The following is a 19,724-nucleotide window of genomic DNA, read 5'->3' on the forward strand; positions in this document are numbered from 1 at the left end:
AGCAGCCCAGAAATCAGTTTGTAGGTAGGACTGGAGCTTGGCACTGCTGCAGGAGCTCAGCAGCTCTATGTAGGGCACCTCTGCTGCTGCATCCTCATCCCTGTGGTTCTGTGCTGGAGCTGGAGGAGTTTCCTGTGCAACTGTAGCAGCCGATGACAAAGGAAAGATGGGCAAAATGCTGCAAGTACTGTGAGTTGGTAATTTTGTAATTAAAGGAGGGGTCACTTTCCTGGCTGAGAAATGGCTCCTGCTTGTTCTTTGCCTCTGTAAAGGGTTGAAGCAGTAACATCTGTGCATTAGTGCTGGGCTTTGTCTATTGAGTGGGGACTTCCCAATGGTGGTTTGGTGCACTGAGGTCAGAGCAGCTCAACACAGCCCCCAAACAGGCTTGGAGCTGGAGCTGCTGCAGGCAAGGCAGGGACAGATGTGCCTTTGTGCATTTCTGATTCCTCCCATCTTTGTCTGATCTTGGCATGACCTCCAGATAGCTTTTTGCCTTATCTGTGTCCTTCATCCCTGCAGGTTTGGATGCTCTGACTTGGCTGATGCTTTCCCACTCTCAAGCTCAGAAACTCTGGGGAGCCAAGAGTAAAGCATATGAGTTTCTGTTGGCAATCAGAGCCCTGCTAGCTGGAGTCTGAGAGCAGCTCTGAGCCCAGTGCAGGTTGTAGCCAAGATGAATTGGCCTTGTATAGCTATCCTTGCACTCCTCTGTGCTGTGCCTCATCTCCTGGATGCAGGCTGGGCTGTTACTGCGGCTGCTGCAGGCTGCAGTGTGCTCCCCACAGGCTGCAAAGCTTTATGGTGTGGGTGGCAGCAGTGGGAAGGATGAGCTGTTTCATTGCTTTGCTGTACCTGCTAATATTAGCTTGATCTGTCACTTTGCTCACTTACAGCAGAACTGGGAAGATGGTGATGCTGTACTGATCGCCAAAGTGCTGGACTGCTGTGTCGTGCTCAGCTCTGCTCTGCTTTGAGCCTACTCTGTACTTCCAGACCTGCTGGTTGGTGCCCTGTCCCATTCACACACCCATAGCCACGTATGCTTGCATTTGGCATGTGCTGAGCACAGGCTGTGTGCCTGCTTACAGCTGGCAGAGGCTGTGTCTGACAGAAAGCAAAGCAAACACATGGTAATTGTGTGCTTACAGCGAGGAGCATCGCATCCTTGTCAGAATTTGCATCCTTCCCTTATTTTCCAAACGGGATGCTGTGGCTGGTGGCTGTCTGTCTGATCAGGAGCAAGCCAGCTGCAGTGGGGACATTGCTCATGTCCTCATTTGTGTCCTTGCTGCCACCTGGTAAGGCCCCATGCTGACATATCCCAGCATGTAGCAGCTGGGCAAGGCTCAAACTGAGTAAGTGTCACCTGGAAGTGACCTGAACAACGTGGTGGGGATACCTGGCATGTGCCAAAGGGGAACCATTTCCAGCTCAGTGTATTTCAAGGTTATTATCAAGTGGTTTTTTTTTTTTCTTCCTGGCACAGAAAAATGCTGTTGGAGGAAAATCAATTTTTAGGTCTGAAAATAATAGTAATTCTTGCTAATTAGAAATGAGTCAGTAAAGAGTAAATGGCTGCATGGGGGCCTCCTGCCTTGCTTTTGGTGCACCCGAGCACATCAGCTTCCGTTCCCCATCTGCAAAACAGAGAATTAGCTCACAGCTTGAGGCTGAGGATGCAGATGCTGTGCTGGAACCATGCGACGGCGGTAGGTTGCCCTCTCCTGGCACATTCCCTCTGCAAACCCATGTCCTCATCTCTTCCTTCCAGCACCAAAACCAGCCTGCTGCTGCAGGAGTTGGTAGCTTCAGCCTGTAAGTATGTGTTTGAGGAGTAGTGGCAGCTCTGCGTTGTTCTCTGCAGGGAGAGGATCTCCCTCTGGTGGTGAAGCTGCTCATAGGAAATGAGCCTGCCTCCCCCACCACCTCAGCATTAGGTCTCCAGGCCCTGCTACTTGAGGCTGTGCTGCTGGCAGGATCTGGAGCTGCCCACCCTGCTGCTGTGTGTGTCCCTTAAGGCTAACGATGCAGCACTGCACTCTCAGAGGACACACAGGGGGGTGTTTAAACCATCTCATTTAATATGATTTTTTTTCCCCCCCTGTTTCCTAATGGCATCCTAGCAAGTGGTCCAGCTCTGTTTTTAGCATCCCAATTTAATGTGTTTCCTGTTGTGAATAATACTGGGGGAAAAAAGTACCTGTGGAATTGAACTGTAGCTCTGGGCTCCTATCTAAAGTCTTGATTACTTTTCAGGTCTTCTGGATCCTAAATTGCCCAGATAGATGGGTATGTTGTGTTGGCACTGGAGGCTTAAGAATGGGGAAAACAGAAAGCTCTGAGTGCTGTTAGAGCTGAAGAACTTCTGACTGCTGCCAACCAGAGCCATGTTGAGTGATGCTGTCAGTAACTGAGAGCAGTCAGTGTTAGTGGTATTGTTGGCTCCTGTTCTGCTCTGTGAGCTCCATGGCTTTGGTGTCTGCAGTGGGGCTGAGTGCCCCAGGAGGGCCAGGAGCCCATTGCCATGGGGCTGAGGGGCAAAGCATGCAGAGGCAGCTCTATTTCAGCAGGCTGCAGGCAGCTATTGCTTGCATTTCAGCTTCTTCAGTTTCCTTTGTTTTCATTTTTGGTGACTCCAGCATCCTGCTTGGCAGGGCTCTGCTTGCAAACCCTTCCATGGGCTTGGAATTCCCAAATGAAGCAAATAAACTGTGCATTCCTTGCTGCATTGCCTTTAGACCAGATAGAAATGCCAGATGAAGTTTTGGTGTTCCAGGTAGAGTTCTGTTACTGGTTTTGTCGTTGCTTCTTGCCCTGGCTTTTGGATGGGGCTGCACTGGCACACGAGAGCATTTTGAGCCAGTGCAGAGCTGTGCCTGCAGGAGCCCAGTCTGGTCTGGGTGTTGGTGGTGGTCACGAGGAATGTGAGCAGTGCCATGGGACAGCAGAGGCAGCTGGGCACAACACACATCCCTGGAGCAGAGGAAAAGCAGCACTGTCTTGCTGGGTTTGCATTTGAATGGGTATCAAATCTGGACTTACAGCTCAAAGTTGGTGTGTTTTTTCTGTGTTGGGGCACCTGATCTGTGCTTCTTTGTCTTAGGAAAGGAAGTTGTAGGAGTGCGTTAGCAGCTTTGAAGATAAGAAGTTTCCTGAATTAGTTGAACAGAGGGAACTGCCATGAGCAGAGGGACTGGAGCTCCTTTGGTAAAGCTTGCACCATTTTAGGGAGGCATCTGTGTGAAAACAAATACTAGAAATGCAAAAATGCAGTTTTGTTTCCTGATGCTGAGATTCTAGAGCTGAGAGCACTAGAATGGTGCTTTTTTTCTTCCATTCAGAGCTGTGTCACACCTGTGTTTTCTTGTTTGCACTGCCATGCGTGGGCCAAGTGAAAAGCAGAACAATTATTTGCACGAAAATTACACATTTTGGGGCACTGCTGATAGTTTAATTCCTCTCTCAGCCCACCCACCCCACTGTGCCCACTGCCCACATCCCTCAGCGTGGGATCTCCAGTTCTGGAACACCTCCAGGGATGGTGCCCCACTCCCTGGGTAACCTTTACCAATGCATCACTGCTCTTTTGAGGAAGAAATTGTTCCTAATGTCCAACCTGAATGCCCACAGCAGCCCCTTGCTGCAGTCCTGCTGCCTCCTGTGTGGGAGCTGAGGAGGTTCCATGGCTCCATCCTTGCAGCTCTGTTCTGTTGGTGTGGCTGTGGGGAGTCAGGTCACCCCAGCATAAGGTGCAGGCCTCATTGCTTTCAGCTGCTTTTAAGAATAAGCAACATTTGGAAAGCTTGGAGAGTTTTCTTGTTGCACAGACACAGCGTGAGTGACTCATCCTGGAAGGAACAATAGGGATAGAAGCAGTAAGGTGACATTTCTGAAAGATGAGTGCAAAGGATCTGAAAAGAGAAAATAGTTATTTTTGGTTATTTTGGAATGAAAAGGGAAGGAATCACAAAGGTGTGATTCGAACACACCGGAGGTTTTTACGTAGGAGAAAGGCAACCAGTTCTCTGTGGAGTCTGCAGAGGGCAGAGGCAGCCCTGGTGGTGTGCAGCACAAAGTCCTTGGGCTGGGGAATGGCCCTGCCTGGGCAGAGTGCATGTCTTGGGCAGCCAGCCCATGGCTGGGCTTGGGGGGCTGTGAGGACCCTTCTAACCCAACCATTCTATGGTTCTATGATCCTTAAGGACCCTCCCAACCCAAACCATTCTCTGATTCATTCTGTGATTCTGTGACATGGAGCATTTCCCACGTACATCTTGCTGAACCACAGGCTGTGACTTCTGCTCGGTTACTTGCTTATGAACAAAATTAATTTAGGGATAAATCGATATTTTATCAGGGAACTTCGGAGTGATTCTTCATGCACTGTGCTGAGCTGCTCTGCAGCTTTGACTTCTATGCATGCAGGAGGCCTTTGGCAGCTGGCAGAAGGGATCTGAGCTGGTTGTAAAGCTTCTGTGATGCCAGGCTTATGGAGGGCATCTTCTTTACGTGTCCATGATCCTCCCTTGCAGATTTCTGCAACAGCAGTGTAACTGAACTGTGCTGGGGTCACTGCAGGAGCCAGGGGTGCATGTGCTGAATCCCACCTGGGCTTCCCTTTCTCCACACATCACCTGTGCTTTTCCTCTTGAAAAAGGTTGGTTCTTACAATGCAGAGGTATGCCTGCATTGCACGAGCATTTTCCCAGAATTTGCCCTATTTACACCCAGATTGCCTTGATAATCTGGCCATCTCTTTTGATATGTATATACAGGAGATGGAATACAACCTGTGCTCTGTTGCTATCCAGACGCTGGCATTAACAGGAGCTGGAGGAGAGCACTCAGGGCACAGTGCTGGTCCCTGTGCCAATGTCAATGCTCACATTGATGTATCTTCATTTTTGCCTCATTCCCTGGGACTGATAAAATCTGAAGGGCTGGGAAACCCCATCCTCCAGTGCTGGAGGGGTGAGGCAGCAGCCATCAGTGTGTGTGTGTGTGCACATGGCAGAGGTTCTGCTTGGGAACTGTTGGCTGCGGCGAAACGGAGCTGCGTGAGTGAGATGTGTAATGAAGTTTCTTACCAAAAATGAATTCTGATGTATATTTTAAGCGAGAGTCCTAAAAATAACCTTTAGCAACATTTAAAGGGACCGGCTACCAAACAGCATCATCTTCACCAAACTGCATCCCTTTGGCTTTAGCATCCCTTTGGGGCTCAGGCTGCATCCCTTCTAGCCCATTGCTCACCGTTTTTGAGATGACTGTGCCAAATCCTGCCCTTTTGTTGCCTGGGGCTGCATGTTTTGCCCTTTGTGGGAGGGGGGAGCACATCTCTTCCCGGCACAGATGGAGTTAATTAAGGGCTGCTGCATGCTGGAGCAAGCAGTGGTGCATGCCGGGCTGTGGGGCTGCCGAGCCCGGTGCCGTAGTGCCCTGCTATCAGCATGGAGCGAGACACAGGGCTGCCTGCTCCATAAGGACATCTGCTGAATAAGGACATTCTCTTTTCCTTCGTATTTTTTTTTTTTCTCCTCCATCCTAAAGCCAACAGCCATGCAGCTCTCAGCCTCCGCCAGCGCGGCCCCGTGGTGGGCATGAAGGGCAGGGGCTGCTGGGAGGCAGGATCCGTCCGCTCCTTCTGCAACTCTGCCTGCCTCAATAAGTTCCCTAAGGGTCAGTGCTTGGTGGGGAGGGATGTGCATGGGGATAAGGGCTGCACGAGTGCTGGGTTGGGGTTGGCATCATGCCTGGAAGTGGCTGCTGGGATCGTGTGCCGTGCCCTGGCTGCGTTCTGCCTTCTGGCATTATCAGGTGTTGGAATGACAGAGTGCTGCACCCAGTGCTGTGCTGATCTACTGCTAGGAGGGGTCTGTTGTGCATTTCTAGCATCAAAGAATTGATTTGTTCATCATGGTGAATTAATTCCTGCACTAGATCCTCTGCTCAAATCTGGTGTTTGATCTCAGCAAATCAGGTAGGTTGTTGTTCTAGGAAAAAGTACTTTCTCATTAAGACATTATGAGAGTGTGCGTGTGTGTGGCAGTGCCTAGGGAAGCAGAAGATGCCCAGCTGTCCTCTGGGATGCATTTTCCTGCTCAGCTGTGCTTGCCATCCCTTGTTTCAACTGGGGTTATTCCAGGCATTTCCCACCAGGAGTGCTGTGAGGGCAGTGGGTTCCCCAGAGCCCTGCTGGGGTCAGTGCTGGGATGCATCCCACTGCCAGCCGTGTGCTGGAAGGGCTCATGTCCACTCAGTGCTTTCCTGGGATGCTGCAATAGGTTCAAGGATGGGAGAGGCACCACTCCTACAGAAATCATTAGGACCCGTGTTGCTGTTGTCTTCAGTGTGGGATTCATTGCTTAACTCTTGGTGAGGTGGTGCTGTGGCAGGTATAGGGGTTCAAACCTGTTGTGGTGACCCAGGGCTTCCTTTAGGGCCAGGAGACAACTGGGCACCCTGGAGAACCCTCTGCTTCCTCCTGAAATAGGAGCTGGGATCACGGATTGGACTGCAGGGAGTCACGTTCCATTCCTGCTGCTGTAAGTTGGATGTGTCTTTCCACCCACAGATGGTTAAACTTGCTGCTCCCCCATGGCAAACACCAGGACCACTTTATTTTTATGAACATACGATGGGAAATCATCACTGCATAAGAATCAACCTCCACTCGGGCTGCTCCCTGTGGCACAGAGATGGCCACCCTGCTCCCACGCAGTGGCTCACCAGAAGTTATTTTATCTAGGTGTAATTTCCTTCCCCAAAGGAAAAAAAAAAGTGATGCAAATAGGTCAAATCAAAATTCCAGCCGTTGCGGATTTACAGCATGCTTTGGGCAAGTGATGAAAAATAGCTTTTTAATCAAATCCAGATTGTCCCCTACGCTTTGGTTTTTGCAGCTGGATGCTGTGAGGTCACAGTGGCACGGTGTGGTTTATGCAGGTTGGCTTCAGCAAAGAGTGTGAGATGTGAGCTGAACTCCCAAGCTGGGAAAACGCTGGCTTTAAAATCCATTCATTGTGCAGTAAGGGAGTCCCTGGTAAGCACAATTTGCTTGGGGAACACAGTGCTTGTTCCCCAAGTGAAAATATTTCCTGAGGATGCCCTACTTTCCACTTAGTTATGTCATAATAGCTGTTTTCGACCAAAATAAAAGCATTAAATCTGTTTATCTCACCAAGAAAGGCACCATCTGAGGTACATTTAATGTGCTGATGGCTGTAACAAGAGACGAGCCCAGGCTTCTGGCTGGCACTTAGTTCAGTTTGGGATCCCAGTGCTCTTTATGGCAGGATCCCGCTTCCAGTTGCAGCAGGAATGTCCCTGCCAGGTCATGTTGGAGCAGTGGGTGACCCTGCCCCGTGATAACAGCAGAGGACACCTGTTGTTAGTAATGGATGAGAACGTGGATAGTTATCTCCTGATGGAAGTAGATCCTGGGAGCTGCCTGCGTGCTGCTGGTGGGGCTCAAGGCACAGGTTGGCTGGGACATGCAGCAAATGCATGAGGAGGGGTACTGCCATAGCTGCACAGCAGTTCTTATTTGTTCTGTGGGGGTTTTCGTGCTGCCCCTTAACAGTGTTGCTTCCTCTGCCTGTTGATGCCAACCTTAGCAACTGCAGAAGGGGCTATTTGGATTTGCACATCCACGGAGCATTTCCTCCAGCTGGATCAGACAGAATAGCCATGACATTAACCCCTTCCAGCCCTCTGCATGTGAGCAACGTGGAAATCCTCCCTTGTTTTAACCAGAGTGGATAACCAAGGGCTCACAAGTGCCAGGGAAGAGGAGCTGTGCACCTCAGAGCTGCTCAGAAGCACTGCTGGAAGTGTGTGCTTATTAGCTAATGCTTAATGCAAAGGAGGGTAGTTGGGGAGAAAGTGACCATCTTGACAGGCTGATGGTGTAATTAGAGAGCAAAAGTGCAGTTATAGAATTGGAAGGAATGGAGATGAACTCTGAGCTCCAGCCATGCAGATCTGCAAATAGAAGCCCTGTGAGCCCTCAAATTGATTTATTTTTTGCTTTTTTTTTTTTTTTTTTTTTACTGACAAGGCTGCGCCCATGGCCAGCACAGCACTTCTGGAGGAGGAGATGCTGCATTGGGGTCACTTGGGGCAGGACGTGGTGGAGGAGCAATCCTAGGGAATGCCTTTCCTGTAAGTCAGTGGTGGTGGCTGCTGTGCAGAGTGCAGTATGTGGGCAAAAATCAAGGAGCTGCTACCTGTCCTGCTTGTGCTCCTGTGGAGTTCTTCATCACTGCTGTGCTTGTAGCCTAGGGGAGATTAACGCTGTGTTTGTCTCATCCAGCAGAGTACTGATCCAGCCATCAGAGGGAGGGATGCATGTTGGTTTGGTGAGCTGTGCGGGCTCACTGCAGGGGTGGTCAAACCCTGAGGAGTGTCCAAGTGCTGAATGAGGATCCCTGACTGCCCTGGATCAGATCTGGGCTTGGAACACGCTGCATTTCTCCTCACCCTGGGGAGGAAGTGGGGCACAGTCACCAAAGGCAGCAATGGGCAGAGCAGCCCCAGTGCTGTCCCTGACTTTGGGACTGCAAACCTTCAAGAAACAGGTCCTGGGGCTGTTGCATAAAGAAGGGGGGTGTTAGGAGACAGGAGGGTGGGAAGTGGGGTTCATGGTCCCCTTGCACTAGCTTTTTGCAGTGCATCACCTGTGGGACCATGCTGTCTTCTGAGTTACTGCGTTCTGACAGGAGCAGGGATTTGGGAAAGCTCTGGGAAATATTTTATCTGTCCGATCTGTGGGATGCATGGAGAGTGGGTTGGGTGGTTTTATTCTGTTTTGGATGTTTTTCCCGTTTTGAAGGGAGGGAGCAAAGCTGCATTTCTCTGCAGACCTCCTCGCATCACTGCGTGGACTCCTGGCTCTCCCCACACTCACATCTTGCTGCCTCCATATTTCTCTCTCCTTAAGCACTGAAATTCTCCTGGACAGGTTTGGAATTCCCAGGGGCTCTGTGAAACCTCAGGGTGTGAAATTCCTGTGTGCAGAGCACTCCTGCTCCTACTTGGCAGCTCTGGGGCTCCTGGTGACCCCAGGGATGCTGCAGCTTTGCCACCACCAGTTCCATGATTGGAGCTGTGTTATGAGGTGGTTGAAACAGTCCTAAAGAGCAGCGTTTTCCTCTTTGGGGTCAGCTTGCAGTTACTTCAGACTGTGCATGCCCTGCAAAAACAGCTTTACCCCTTTGCAAGCTTTTGGAGCGTGACCTCACTGCTGCAAGTAGGGATGTGGAGGTGGCAGGGAGCCCATGTGTGGCAGAAATGCTCCTACCCAGCAGTGTTTTAACTTTGTTTGAATGTCTCACCAAGCCCTGGCTCTGATAGGCTACTTTGTCATGAGTGGACTGATTAGATTATCATTCCATTTGTAGAAAATGAGTTGGTAGGGTTGTGTGTCCATTAATGATTAAGTTGTTGGGATTGTTTGCCCATTAATGACTTCTCTTTGGCCCCTTGAGGAATTCAGTGCCCTGCTAATTGCCTGCTCCAGTGCTGGGGGAAGCTTTCAGCCCAGAAATCGGAGGGGAGAAGGAAGGAGGGCAGTGGAGCAGTGTCACAGCATCCTTCAACATACAGCATTTCAGCCTCTTGGTGTTATTTAGCAGAAACACAAAGTGGGGAAAATGTGCCCACAAAGTGGGGATCAGTGCCTGCAGCCTTGCTGCTCTTTGTGAATTAAGAGATGTTGAGTGGTGCTGATAAAGCACAGCTTTTAATTAATGAAAATGTAGTCACGTAAAAATGCACACTTTGTTGTGCAGGCATTCATCTGACCTCATGTGGGGGAGATTAGCAGTAATTAGGGAAGCCCTGGGAGCAGTGGTTAGCTCTGTTTGTAAACACCAGCATCCAGCAGTCGGCTCCCCATGCAGCACCCATGCTGTGCATCCTCATCCCACGTGGGTTTGCTATGTGCTCTCCCTTTTGGGTGAAATTCTGTCTGTTTCTGGAGATTCGTTCTTGCTTTCTGTTGCTTGTTCTCTACAAAGAGACTAATAAAGCTTTTTCTTCCAGTTCAAACCCTTAAGCAGTCTGTCCTGGCACCCAGTGTGGCTGATGAGGTCAGTGTGTGGGGGTGTGCTCCAGGGCTTCACCTTGTCTGCTTGTAGGGTGTTGGAAAGGCTGTTTGCATCCCTCTGTCTCCACTGGCACTCTGTGACCTGAGTGGAATTATAAGGAGCTGGGTAACTTGCACCCACCCCGATCCTCTTACACAGGGGTAAGCTGAGCCCAGGCAGATTTACATGTGCATAAGGGCACACATTAGCCTTGCATTCTCAAGAGTGCTTTCTCCAATATCTTTCCTCATGCAGCTGGCTGAGCTGAACTTACAGTGTGCAAGGCAGTGCAGGACATGCATTACCCACTGGACAGAAGCAGAGATTTCAAGCTGGGCCTTTGCAGTGCCACAAGCAGCCTTTAGCCCCCAGCATGGCTGTGCCTAGCTGCCCTGCACACTGTCCTGCTGTGGTATAGCAGGGACACTGCTGTCACAGCCCCATGGTCTCCTGCCTCCCCTGCCACTGCAGCTCCTGCCCCATAGCTCAGTCCTGTGTCACTTTGTTCTCATTACAGAGGCTTTGCAGGGAGGGAGGGAGCGAGCTGACAGTGTCAGTGCATCCTCTGTGCTTCCCCAACTGCTTCCCACGAGCCTGCAGCAGGCTGTGTTTTCCCTGCTGCCAGGAGGTTTCCAGGGAAAGGCTTCATTCTTTTAAAGGAAGAAAATAAGAAATCCCATGCCAAGTTCATCCTTGGTCGCACCAAGTGTGGCATTGCTCTGCAGAGGATGGCTGCTCCAAGCCTGGCTGTGCCATCAGTGTGTCCCCAGCTTTGCTGATGAGGCAGGGAGTAGAGCCCAGCATGCTGTCAGCTCTATGCCCCATGCTGCTGAAACCAGAGTGCAGCCTGAGGCTGGGAGGTGTTTAAGCATTGTTAAAAATGGATGCTTGGTGATGCACTTAGGAGATATCCAACAGCTGAAGTGGTTTTTGGTAGCTGTGTGGTGGCTGACACCAAGGCCAGGGGCCGGGCACTGCAGAGCAGGGATGTGCAGCCTCACTGTCCCCATGCTGCTCCCTGCCTCAGCTCTTGCTCTGAAGGAATCATGGAATCATTAAGGTTGGCTCTTAGATCATCTAGTCTGACTGTCAGCTCATCCCCACCATCCCTACTGAACACTGTCCCTAAAGGAAGTCCCTTTGTGCCAAGGGAAGGAGGTGGTGAGACAGGAGCTGGCTGCAGGTGAGCCTTGTGTGCTCAAGTCACTGGTGGTTTTGCTCTTCTGTGGCTGTCAGGGCTCTTCCTCCAGCATAGCCTGACATTGCCATTTATGCCACTTCTGCATCTGTCATGGCTTGTTGCAGCCTGAGGATGCTGCTCATGCACAGTCCAGTGCCATTCGCTGCCTTCTCACGGTGCCATCTGGTTGTGAATGCCCAAACACAAATAATGAAGTTCGTAGGTTTCTTTTCTTATGTGTTTTGTTCATCTGCTGAACAGGAGCAAATGATGTTTAATTATTTATGACGCTCGCATTTATGTGTCTAAATATTCATCAGCAGATCAGAGGTAGCTCTGAAGCCTTGGACTGTGCACATCCTCCCTGCAGTGCTGTATCAGTCTGTGTGTCAGCTGTGGATTCTGAGCCCAGCTATAAAATAGAGAAAGCGTGGTTCAGTGAAGCACACGAGCTTCCTTATCCTGCTGCCTTCTTCTCAGTGGGCCCAATGGAAAGGTGGAAATTGGAATGGTGTGGAGTCTGGTTGCATCAGGGTTCTACACCATCTAAGGAATCTGTGACTCTGGCTGATACCCGCAGCTTGAGCTTTGGATTTAGGTTTTTTCTTTTGTTTTAAGTGCTTCCTCAACTATGGATTTGTTGATCTCCCTTCCACTCACTGATTCAAGAATACCCCGAAGGAATGATCTCAGTGTTATCAATTCAAATTCCTCCTCCATGGTGGAGGTGGTGTTGCACGCCAGCAGTGGGTTGGGGAGTCATTTTGTGTCATTGCCATTGTGTCGTCTTTGGTGAATCTGCAGAAAGGAGACCCTTGGTTGGACCCTGATCCTCACTGGATGGCAGGCGTGGAGCTTCCAGGCTGGATGAGACTCTGGGCAGTAAGTGATTGGTACCACTGGGTTGGCTTTAGGGTCCCTGCCAAGCCTGCTTCTGTGATTCTAAAAGGGGATTTCACTGGGGGAGATGGCTAAAGATATCAGCTCAGGAGCAGCCTGGGCAGCTTTGCAGGTGTGGATAGAAGCAGGCTGCCCCTGGCACCCACAATTAGCAGTGCTTGCCAAGGACAAGCAGGTGTCAGCACAGCCTGGAGCTGGCCCTGCTGCTCAGGTCAGTCTGCAGTGTGTTCCTGTTCGGAGTTGTAGGATGATAAAGTTCCTATTTTTATCAGAACATTTGTTTTTTTCTTTTCTGGCGGTGTGATGTGCAGTGTGAGCAGCCAACTGTCTGGTAATGAATGGTTATTTCCCTATAATCACACCTTCACAACTGGAAGTTTTTTCATTTTGATTCAGAGCTGGTTCTTGGCTTCTTCTCCTGCCCATTGTGGATATGGAGAACAGATCATTCTACTTCATACAGATAATTTGTAGACCACATCTCCAGTCCATGGAGGCATTTGCCTTAGGATTGCATTGTCCCAAACTGGGCGCAGGCTCCTGGGCTCTGATCAGAAGGCACATCGTGTCTCAGAGAGCACTGCTCTGTTCATATAACCCCAAATTTCTTTGCTTTTTTCAGCTCCCTTTTCAAAGTTCCACTGTAACTCATGTTGGGCTGGTAGCTCCTTCTTTGCCAAACAGGCACTGTTGTCCACTCTCTGCTTGTTTGGATTCTCTACCAGAGTTGGAATCTCCACTTAGGGTAGGGTATCCTACACCATCCTACGCTATCCTGCACTAACCACATTCTTTAGGCTCCCTTTCACCATGCTCTGAGGTTAAACCCTGCCTTGCAGTGTGCTTCCAGCCTGTCTTTGTTGCCTGCCTTACCAGTGGGCTGGAGTTGTTTAGGTGATGGGGTCATCAGAAAATCCCATATATGCTGGAAGGAGAGAGTGACTGCAATCCAAACGTAGTGCTAAGGGTTATTGACTGGTAACGTCTTGTGACTGCAGCAATGAGATGGCTGGATTGCAGTCATCATAATAAAAATACTTTATGCTTTCTCAGTGCTTTTCTTCCAGAAAAGCAGAATTCCTTTAATCCATTAATGGGATGCCCACTCCCATTCAGGGTGGTGCTTCAGTGCTTCATGGGAGGAAAGAATGCAGATAACAACAAATGGATTACAATTCTTTGCATGTCCATTGCCAGAACCTCTGTAGCCTTGTGCAGTATGGAGATTGAAGTCCAAAAATGAAATCTGTTTTGGGTTATGGGAAATTTGGTTCTGTGTCGTGTAAATAGTTCTGCTGGCACTACAGCAAACCTCATTTGGAGACTGTTGGCCTTCTTGATTGCATCAGCTTCTGATGGCTTGCAAGAAATCGCCTCTGCAGCATCCTTCCTTCCAAAGAGCTGTCCTGGTGGGATCAACCCTGCTGCCTTCATTGTGGGTCTGCAGCTCCCTCAGATTCCTGTACCAGGGTGCATTTGCCTCACAAGCTGGAATTTGTCCTGGGTAAGGGGTGAAGCCATTGACTTAACTGCTCCTTATCCCTTCAGTTTCTTGTTCTTAGATTTTGCAGTTGTGTCCCCGTGGTGCTCACTGACCTGAAAAACCAAGCAAGCAGTGAAACGTGTCACAGTCGCACTTCACTTAGGTTTGGCTCCAGCCAGTTGCACTGTAGCTATAATGAAACCACAATTACAGAAACCAAGAGATGGAATCAGAAGCAAAGAATACGCTTTCCTGCTTTATTTCAGCGTGGTGAGGTGTAAGGGTGCAATATTGGTTAAGTTGGGGGTCTCTGCCCCAACCCTGGGCCAGGTTAGGTCACATCTGTGAAATCCTTAGGTTTGAGTTTCTGCATAACCTGAGCATTTGGCTTCACACCATGATCCCAATGGATTTCAGGCGGATCTGCTGGGACAGACTGGAAGCTCTGGTTCTGTTCTGTGCTGCCCCAAGCTGAGTGCTGGTCCTGCTCCCAGGGCTGCATCCTTGGGTCATCCCCACTGAATGAGATAGAGATGTCACAGCTCATCACAGCTGGTGAATATCTGCTATTTTAAGGCCTGAACAGCTTTCCATTTGCATTAGCAGTAGAAGAAATATCCTTGCCAGGTTGGTGATAATTGCAAAGTGATCACCCAAATTTGGAACGATTTATGACTGACTACTTGCTCTGTTATTTTGATGATTAATTGCCAGTGTAATTCTTTACAAGCAAAAAGCACCGCCTGGGTCTGCTTGTGCAGATGCTGTAGGAATTCATCCCTCTTGGCAGCTGGGTGAAGCTATTAAATATAGATACCCATTTCCATTTAATATTCATAGCTATTAAAAGCAACGCAAGCGGATGAAGATTTTGGAGCCATTGTGGAAATTGCTCCAGTTGAGGAATGGTTGGTGATCAGTGTCCATGTGCTGCAGCTGGTCCTGGTAGGAAAGGCTCTTGTTCCCAAACCAGGTCCATGGTGGTGGCTGCAGAACACCAGAGGGACCAGTGGGTGTTTGCTGGAGGTGCTGTTGGCGTTTCTATAGGTTTTGCCCATGGTATCCCTGGCAGAGGTTGGGTTTGGTGCTTATTTGTCCCATTGACCTTCCTTATGTTGCCTGGAAGAGGCTCCAGACCAAATCAATGTGGGGTTTTTCTTGCATTTCCATACGAAGCCCCTAGGGCAGGTATGTGGGAAGGCATACACTGACCTTTGTTAGATCCAGGCCCACTGAGATGAAGCTCTGCCTTCTCTATAGGCAGCCTTATTATCCGTGATGATGGTGGTGTCCTGGGAGCATCAAGCACGGGTTGGTTGGATGCAATTCATAAAGAAAGGCAAGGGTGGAATCTAAGCTGTGAGTTGGCTGCTTCTGCAACCCTCTGACTGTGGAGCAGGTAGTTTTCCAGGTGCACTTCAGGGATCTGGGAGCTTCCCAGCTATGGAGAGAGAAGAGCAAGCTCAGTCTGAGGAACAAACTGACTTCCCATGGGGAAGCAGTTGTGGCACAGAGCTTCCAGTCCTGGTGATGCTCTGGGCGATGCCTGTCTGCATGTGGCAACTTTTGCTGTGCTTTAGCAGTGTCTTTCTGGGATCAGTGCAGGCTGCTTGTCTCAGGAACCTCTCCTGCTCAGCCCTATGTCTGCATCCCTGCCTTGGAGCAGGAAGCCAGATTGAATTTATTGAATGGAACCTTAAGGGGCAAGCAGGTCAGGGCTGCAGGAGAGGCTGGGTGGAAAGTTAGAGGGGATGCAGGATGGAGAGAAGTTTAAGGTGATGTGGGAAGGAGAGAAGTTGGAGGGGGTGTAGGAAGGAAGGGTCTTTCTGGAAGTGAGGATGCAGGGATGGGAATGGTTTCTGCTTGTGGGGCAAAGGGGTGTCAGGGATTTAGAGCAGAGCCTTTGTGCTGGACCCCAAGGGGAAGGTAGGAGGTGGCACAGGGCATTAACTTTGTGCCCTTGTGTTAGGGACATCACTGCTGGGTTGGGAATGCATTTTGGGAATTTTAGGATAAAAGCTCATCAATCCCATGGCTTCCTCTTATAGTCCATCTTAAACAGCTCTCCCAGCTCCATGCATCCACAGAAACATTAAAATGCACCTGAGCAGCAGCACATGGCGTTGCTGTAGTGGCACAGCCCCCAGCTGCTCACCTGCCACCTCTGGTGTCACCAGTGTCCTTGTGGGCTGTATGCAGGGAAGTGCCACTTCCTCCAGCCCACAGCTCTCCACCAGCATGGGGGAAAAAGCTGCAAGCAGAGTTTAGCTGAGGGAAGTTCAAGAGGCAGAAAATGAGGATGTAATGGGAGCATCTGCCTTGCTGAGCTCCTCGTGAGCTGCTGCCCCGGGCTCTGAAGGCTGGTGTGTGCTGTGGGTTTGGGAAGCAGCCTGAGGAGGCTTATGGCCACTGGCTGCTGATCCATTTTACATAGATTAAATAGCATCACAGCTCCAAAAATAATCCTCCAGGCTTGCGGCGAGGCCCACTGTTCCTATAGCAACTGGTTCATACCAGTGCCCTACAAATAAAAATCAAAACAGATTTCCTTTAAGTTTGTTTGCAAGTCAAAACAAAGTGGGAAACAGAGAATGAAAGACTCTGGGCTGAACAAACTGAGAGCCCTCAGCGTCTCCTCACACACCTTGTGCTCTGACCCTTCCCCATCCCACAGCCCTCCTTTGGACACCTTCTGATGGTTTTATGTCCTTAAAGCTACCCAGAGCTAGGGAGGCACAGATAGCTCCCCTTACCATCAGAAGGGAGAGTAGTGATGGTTGAGGAGATCCCGGGTCCTCCATCAATCCCTTTTTGCCCTCTGTAACATGGGGATGTCCCAGTGGTCGTGGTGGAGGGCTGGGAGCCCATCCTGGGAGCTGTGGGTGTTGGGAGGGGTGGGAGCTGCTTCGGGTGCTTTGCACAAATATTTCTCCTTCAACTCGCTCTGATTTGATTGTAACCACAGCTTTGGGTTTCCTTCCTTCTGTGCTTTGATTTCAGTTCATTACAACCAAATTTTGCTGTTCTGCGAGTAAAGTGAAACACCTTCTGGGTATTTATATAATTCTGCATGGCAGCATGAAATGGGAGAGGGGGATTTGGGGTTAAACGCTGCCTGGGGCAGGCAGAGAGATCCTTCCTGCTGCTCGCTGCTCCTAAAGCACTATTTTTTTTGCAGCTGCAAATAAAGGAAGATTGTCTTTGAGAAGCATCACTCATGTCTACACACAGAAAAATGCCAAATTTGATTCTTTCCCTGCAGTCACACACAGGGAGTGGTGGCTTTGGTGTCACGGTGGTAGCTGCCTGCACGGTGTCTGTGATGGAAACCAGGCTGGGGCCATTGGATTGTGCTTGTGGTGGGAATATAGGGCACTGTTTGGCTGCTGAAGGGTGGCTGCAATCACCCTCAGTCACCAAATGAAGAGAGAGAGAGGTTACCAGGGTGGCCTTGTGTGCCCCAGGGTGACAGATACTGCAGGAGTGCTGGAAACACTTGAAACAGAATGCTGATCTTTGGGAGGTTCTGGTTACTTTTCCTTTCTGATGGCTGAAGTTTTCCTTCTAGATCTGTTGAAGCTGGCGTGTTCAAGACACCAACAGCACCAGCCTGGTGCACCCTGTGGGATGCATCCTGCAAGCCTCATCTTCTCTCTCCTCTCCCTCTGCCAATCACCTCAATCCTACCCTGACCCCATCCTTGTGTGCTTGGAGCAGCAGGACTGTTGTTGTTTATGGCAGGGGTTGGAACCAGATGGTCAGTAGGGTTTCTTCCGATCCAAGCCATCTCAGGGTTCTGTGGTTCATTGCTGCCGGCTTCTGCCAGAGTTTTGTTCTGCTTTCTTATCCTTGAGCTGTGTAGGACAAGCCCTTCTGTGGGCTCTGCCTCCTTGTCTCGATCCGCTCTTCTTGAATGGCCTTGGAGGAACACCCAGCACGTGCCTGGGTGCACAGGAGATGGGGCACTCCCTGTGCCAGCCCTGCTATGTACAATACCAACACTGAGCCTGGGAACCTCCCCTCCCCCTGCCCAGGTGGTCTGTAGGAATGCACAGCTCTGTTTTGGGTTGGATTTCTGTTTTTCATCACCCAAGTGTTCTGGAGTTGCAGCTGTAACCATTCCTGTTGTATCTGAGATTCTGACTGTGGTTTTCTGCCCTCTCAAACCAGGGGGAGGGTTTGGAGTAGATGCTGTTTCTTAGACTATCCTTTCCTTGGCACAGAGTGGACCTGGCAGAGCAAGGCTCAGCTGTGGGGCTGGGTGCCCAAAACCCAACCCCTATGGCTGGGAATGATATCCTAGTGCTTCCTGAGCTCTGGCAGCTCAGGGCTGTGCCCACTGCCTGGGGAGCCTGTTCCATACCCGCTGCCTTCTGGTACAGAACCTTTCCCTAATGCTCACCCTGTGTCACTCTGTCACTCAGGCTGAGCAGCCCTGTGCTGCATCCCAGTGGCAGAGGAAGGAGCCCTCTGGACACCCTTGGATGCCATCCCAAATTGTTCTTCGTGCCATGCTCTGCATCCTCGTGCAGAGGATGAGATGGGTGAACAGAAAGTCAGGGCTGGGCTCGGTGCCCCTTCCCTCTGCCCTGGCACATCCCAGCCTGTGCCGGAGGAGGCAGGAGGTCCCCCTGCCCGCTGGTACAGTCCAGGGGTAACCATGGAAACTGTTTTTTTTTTTTTTCTCCATCCCTCCCTTTGCAGATGACTCGGGTGATGAGGAGCCCGCCTCACAGTCAGACAAGAGTGAGCTGCACGGCACGCTGAAAACCCTCTCGAGTAAGCTGGAGGACCTGAGCACTTGCAATGACCTGATTGCCAAGCACGGGGCAGCCCTGCAGCGCTCGCTCAGCGAGCTGGAGAACCTGAAACTGCCAGCTGAAAGTGGCGAGAAGATCAAGGCTGTGAATGAGCGAGCCACGCTCTTCCGCATCACCTCCAATGCTATGATCAACGTAAGTGTCGCCGCGTTTGCATGGAGGCAGAGGGAGAGGCATCTTCTCCTTTTCTTCTATTGCCTTTCCCTCTCACACAGCCCCATCTCCTCCCCGTGCCCCAGCTCAGGGCTGTGGTGAGCATGGTGACAACCCTTGGGGTGACTGGGATGGGGCTCTGCTGAGTCCTTACAGCGTGCTTGCTGCTCCAAATCTGGTTGGGAAGCATGGTACATCTGGAGGTTGGGGTGCAGAGGGCTTTTTGGACCATTCCTGGGGGTGGCTTTCATACCAGCCCAGCAATTCAGAGCATGCTGCGGGTTCTGACCCCCATCCCCTTGTTGCTTGCACCTTCACTGATGTTGATGAAGCCACCCTCATTTTGCACCATGGGGGTTTAACCCTGCTTTGCTGGAGCCCCTCTTTGCTGTGCTTCACAATGGGCTTTTGTACATCTTTCTGGGGTGTGGAGCTGCCTTTCCCAGGGAAACAGGGAAGGGGAGAGAACAAAATGAAATAAAATATTTAAAGGTGGAGAAAAAAAAATAAAATTAATTGAAGCCTGACAGTCATAGAATAATGCATGAAGGTAAAGCTCAGGGAATTGTAAAGGGAGCTTAGCTGTCCCAGCCCTGAGCAAAACAGAGGTCGTGTGCCACCTTACGTGTACATGGAGGAATGCCCCTCCAAACAGCTGTGTGCTGGTGCTGGAGGGTGTTTGCTGTGGAGAGGCTTTCCTGTGCCAGTGTTTGGGGGTGCCTGTGCAGCTGTGTGGAGTTGGGTGAAGTTTTGGGAGCAGGGTTGGCACGGTGTGCCTGGGTTTGCCATTGGGATGTGTCAGCAGCAGCCAGGAGAGGAGTTTTGGGAAGGGTGAGCAGGGCAGTACCTGCTGTGTGCTGTGACTGTGCTGAGGAGGAGGAGGTGGTGGTGGTTGTGGCATGATAAAGGCTTGAGTCAGGGCTCGACAATCTGGACAGTGTGAAACAGCACTGAAACAGTGAGGAAAACATGGGAGGAACTCAGCATGGTGAGCCCACAACAGAGTATGAGAGGCTCTGGATACCAGAGGTTTTTGAGCAGTACATCAGCTTGTGGCTGAGCTGCCTGGGGGTGCTCTGTGGCTCCCCATGGAGGGT

At 50.5% G+C, this 19,724-nt stretch overlaps 1 protein-coding gene across 2 annotated transcripts in view; it reads left to right on the forward strand.

Moving 5' to 3' along the window:
• The window catches only part of OSBP2 (oxysterol binding protein 2), a 60,016-nt gene that overhangs the window by 24,599 nt on the left and 15,693 nt on the right, over positions 1–19,724 (forward strand). The window contains exons 1-2 of one of the 2 annotated variants that reach the window (XM_090120922.1): positions 4,992–5,682; positions 18,359–18,609. In XM_090120922.1, the coding sequence (XP_089977048.1) occupies positions 5,604–5,682; positions 18,359–18,609 (330 nt within the window). In that variant the 5' untranslated portion in view covers positions 4,992–5,603. Of the gene's footprint in view, positions 1–4,991; positions 5,683–18,358; positions 18,610–19,724 lie in introns of those variants that run through there. The other variant, XM_031592158.2, reaches the window with a different exon arrangement.

The sequence above is a fragment of the Phasianus colchicus genome, chromosome 18, assembly GCF_987193195.1.
Source record: "Phasianus colchicus chromosome 18, bPhaCol1.hap1.1, whole genome shotgun sequence".
Taxonomy (NCBI): domain Eukaryota; kingdom Metazoa; phylum Chordata; class Aves; order Galliformes; family Phasianidae; genus Phasianus; species Phasianus colchicus.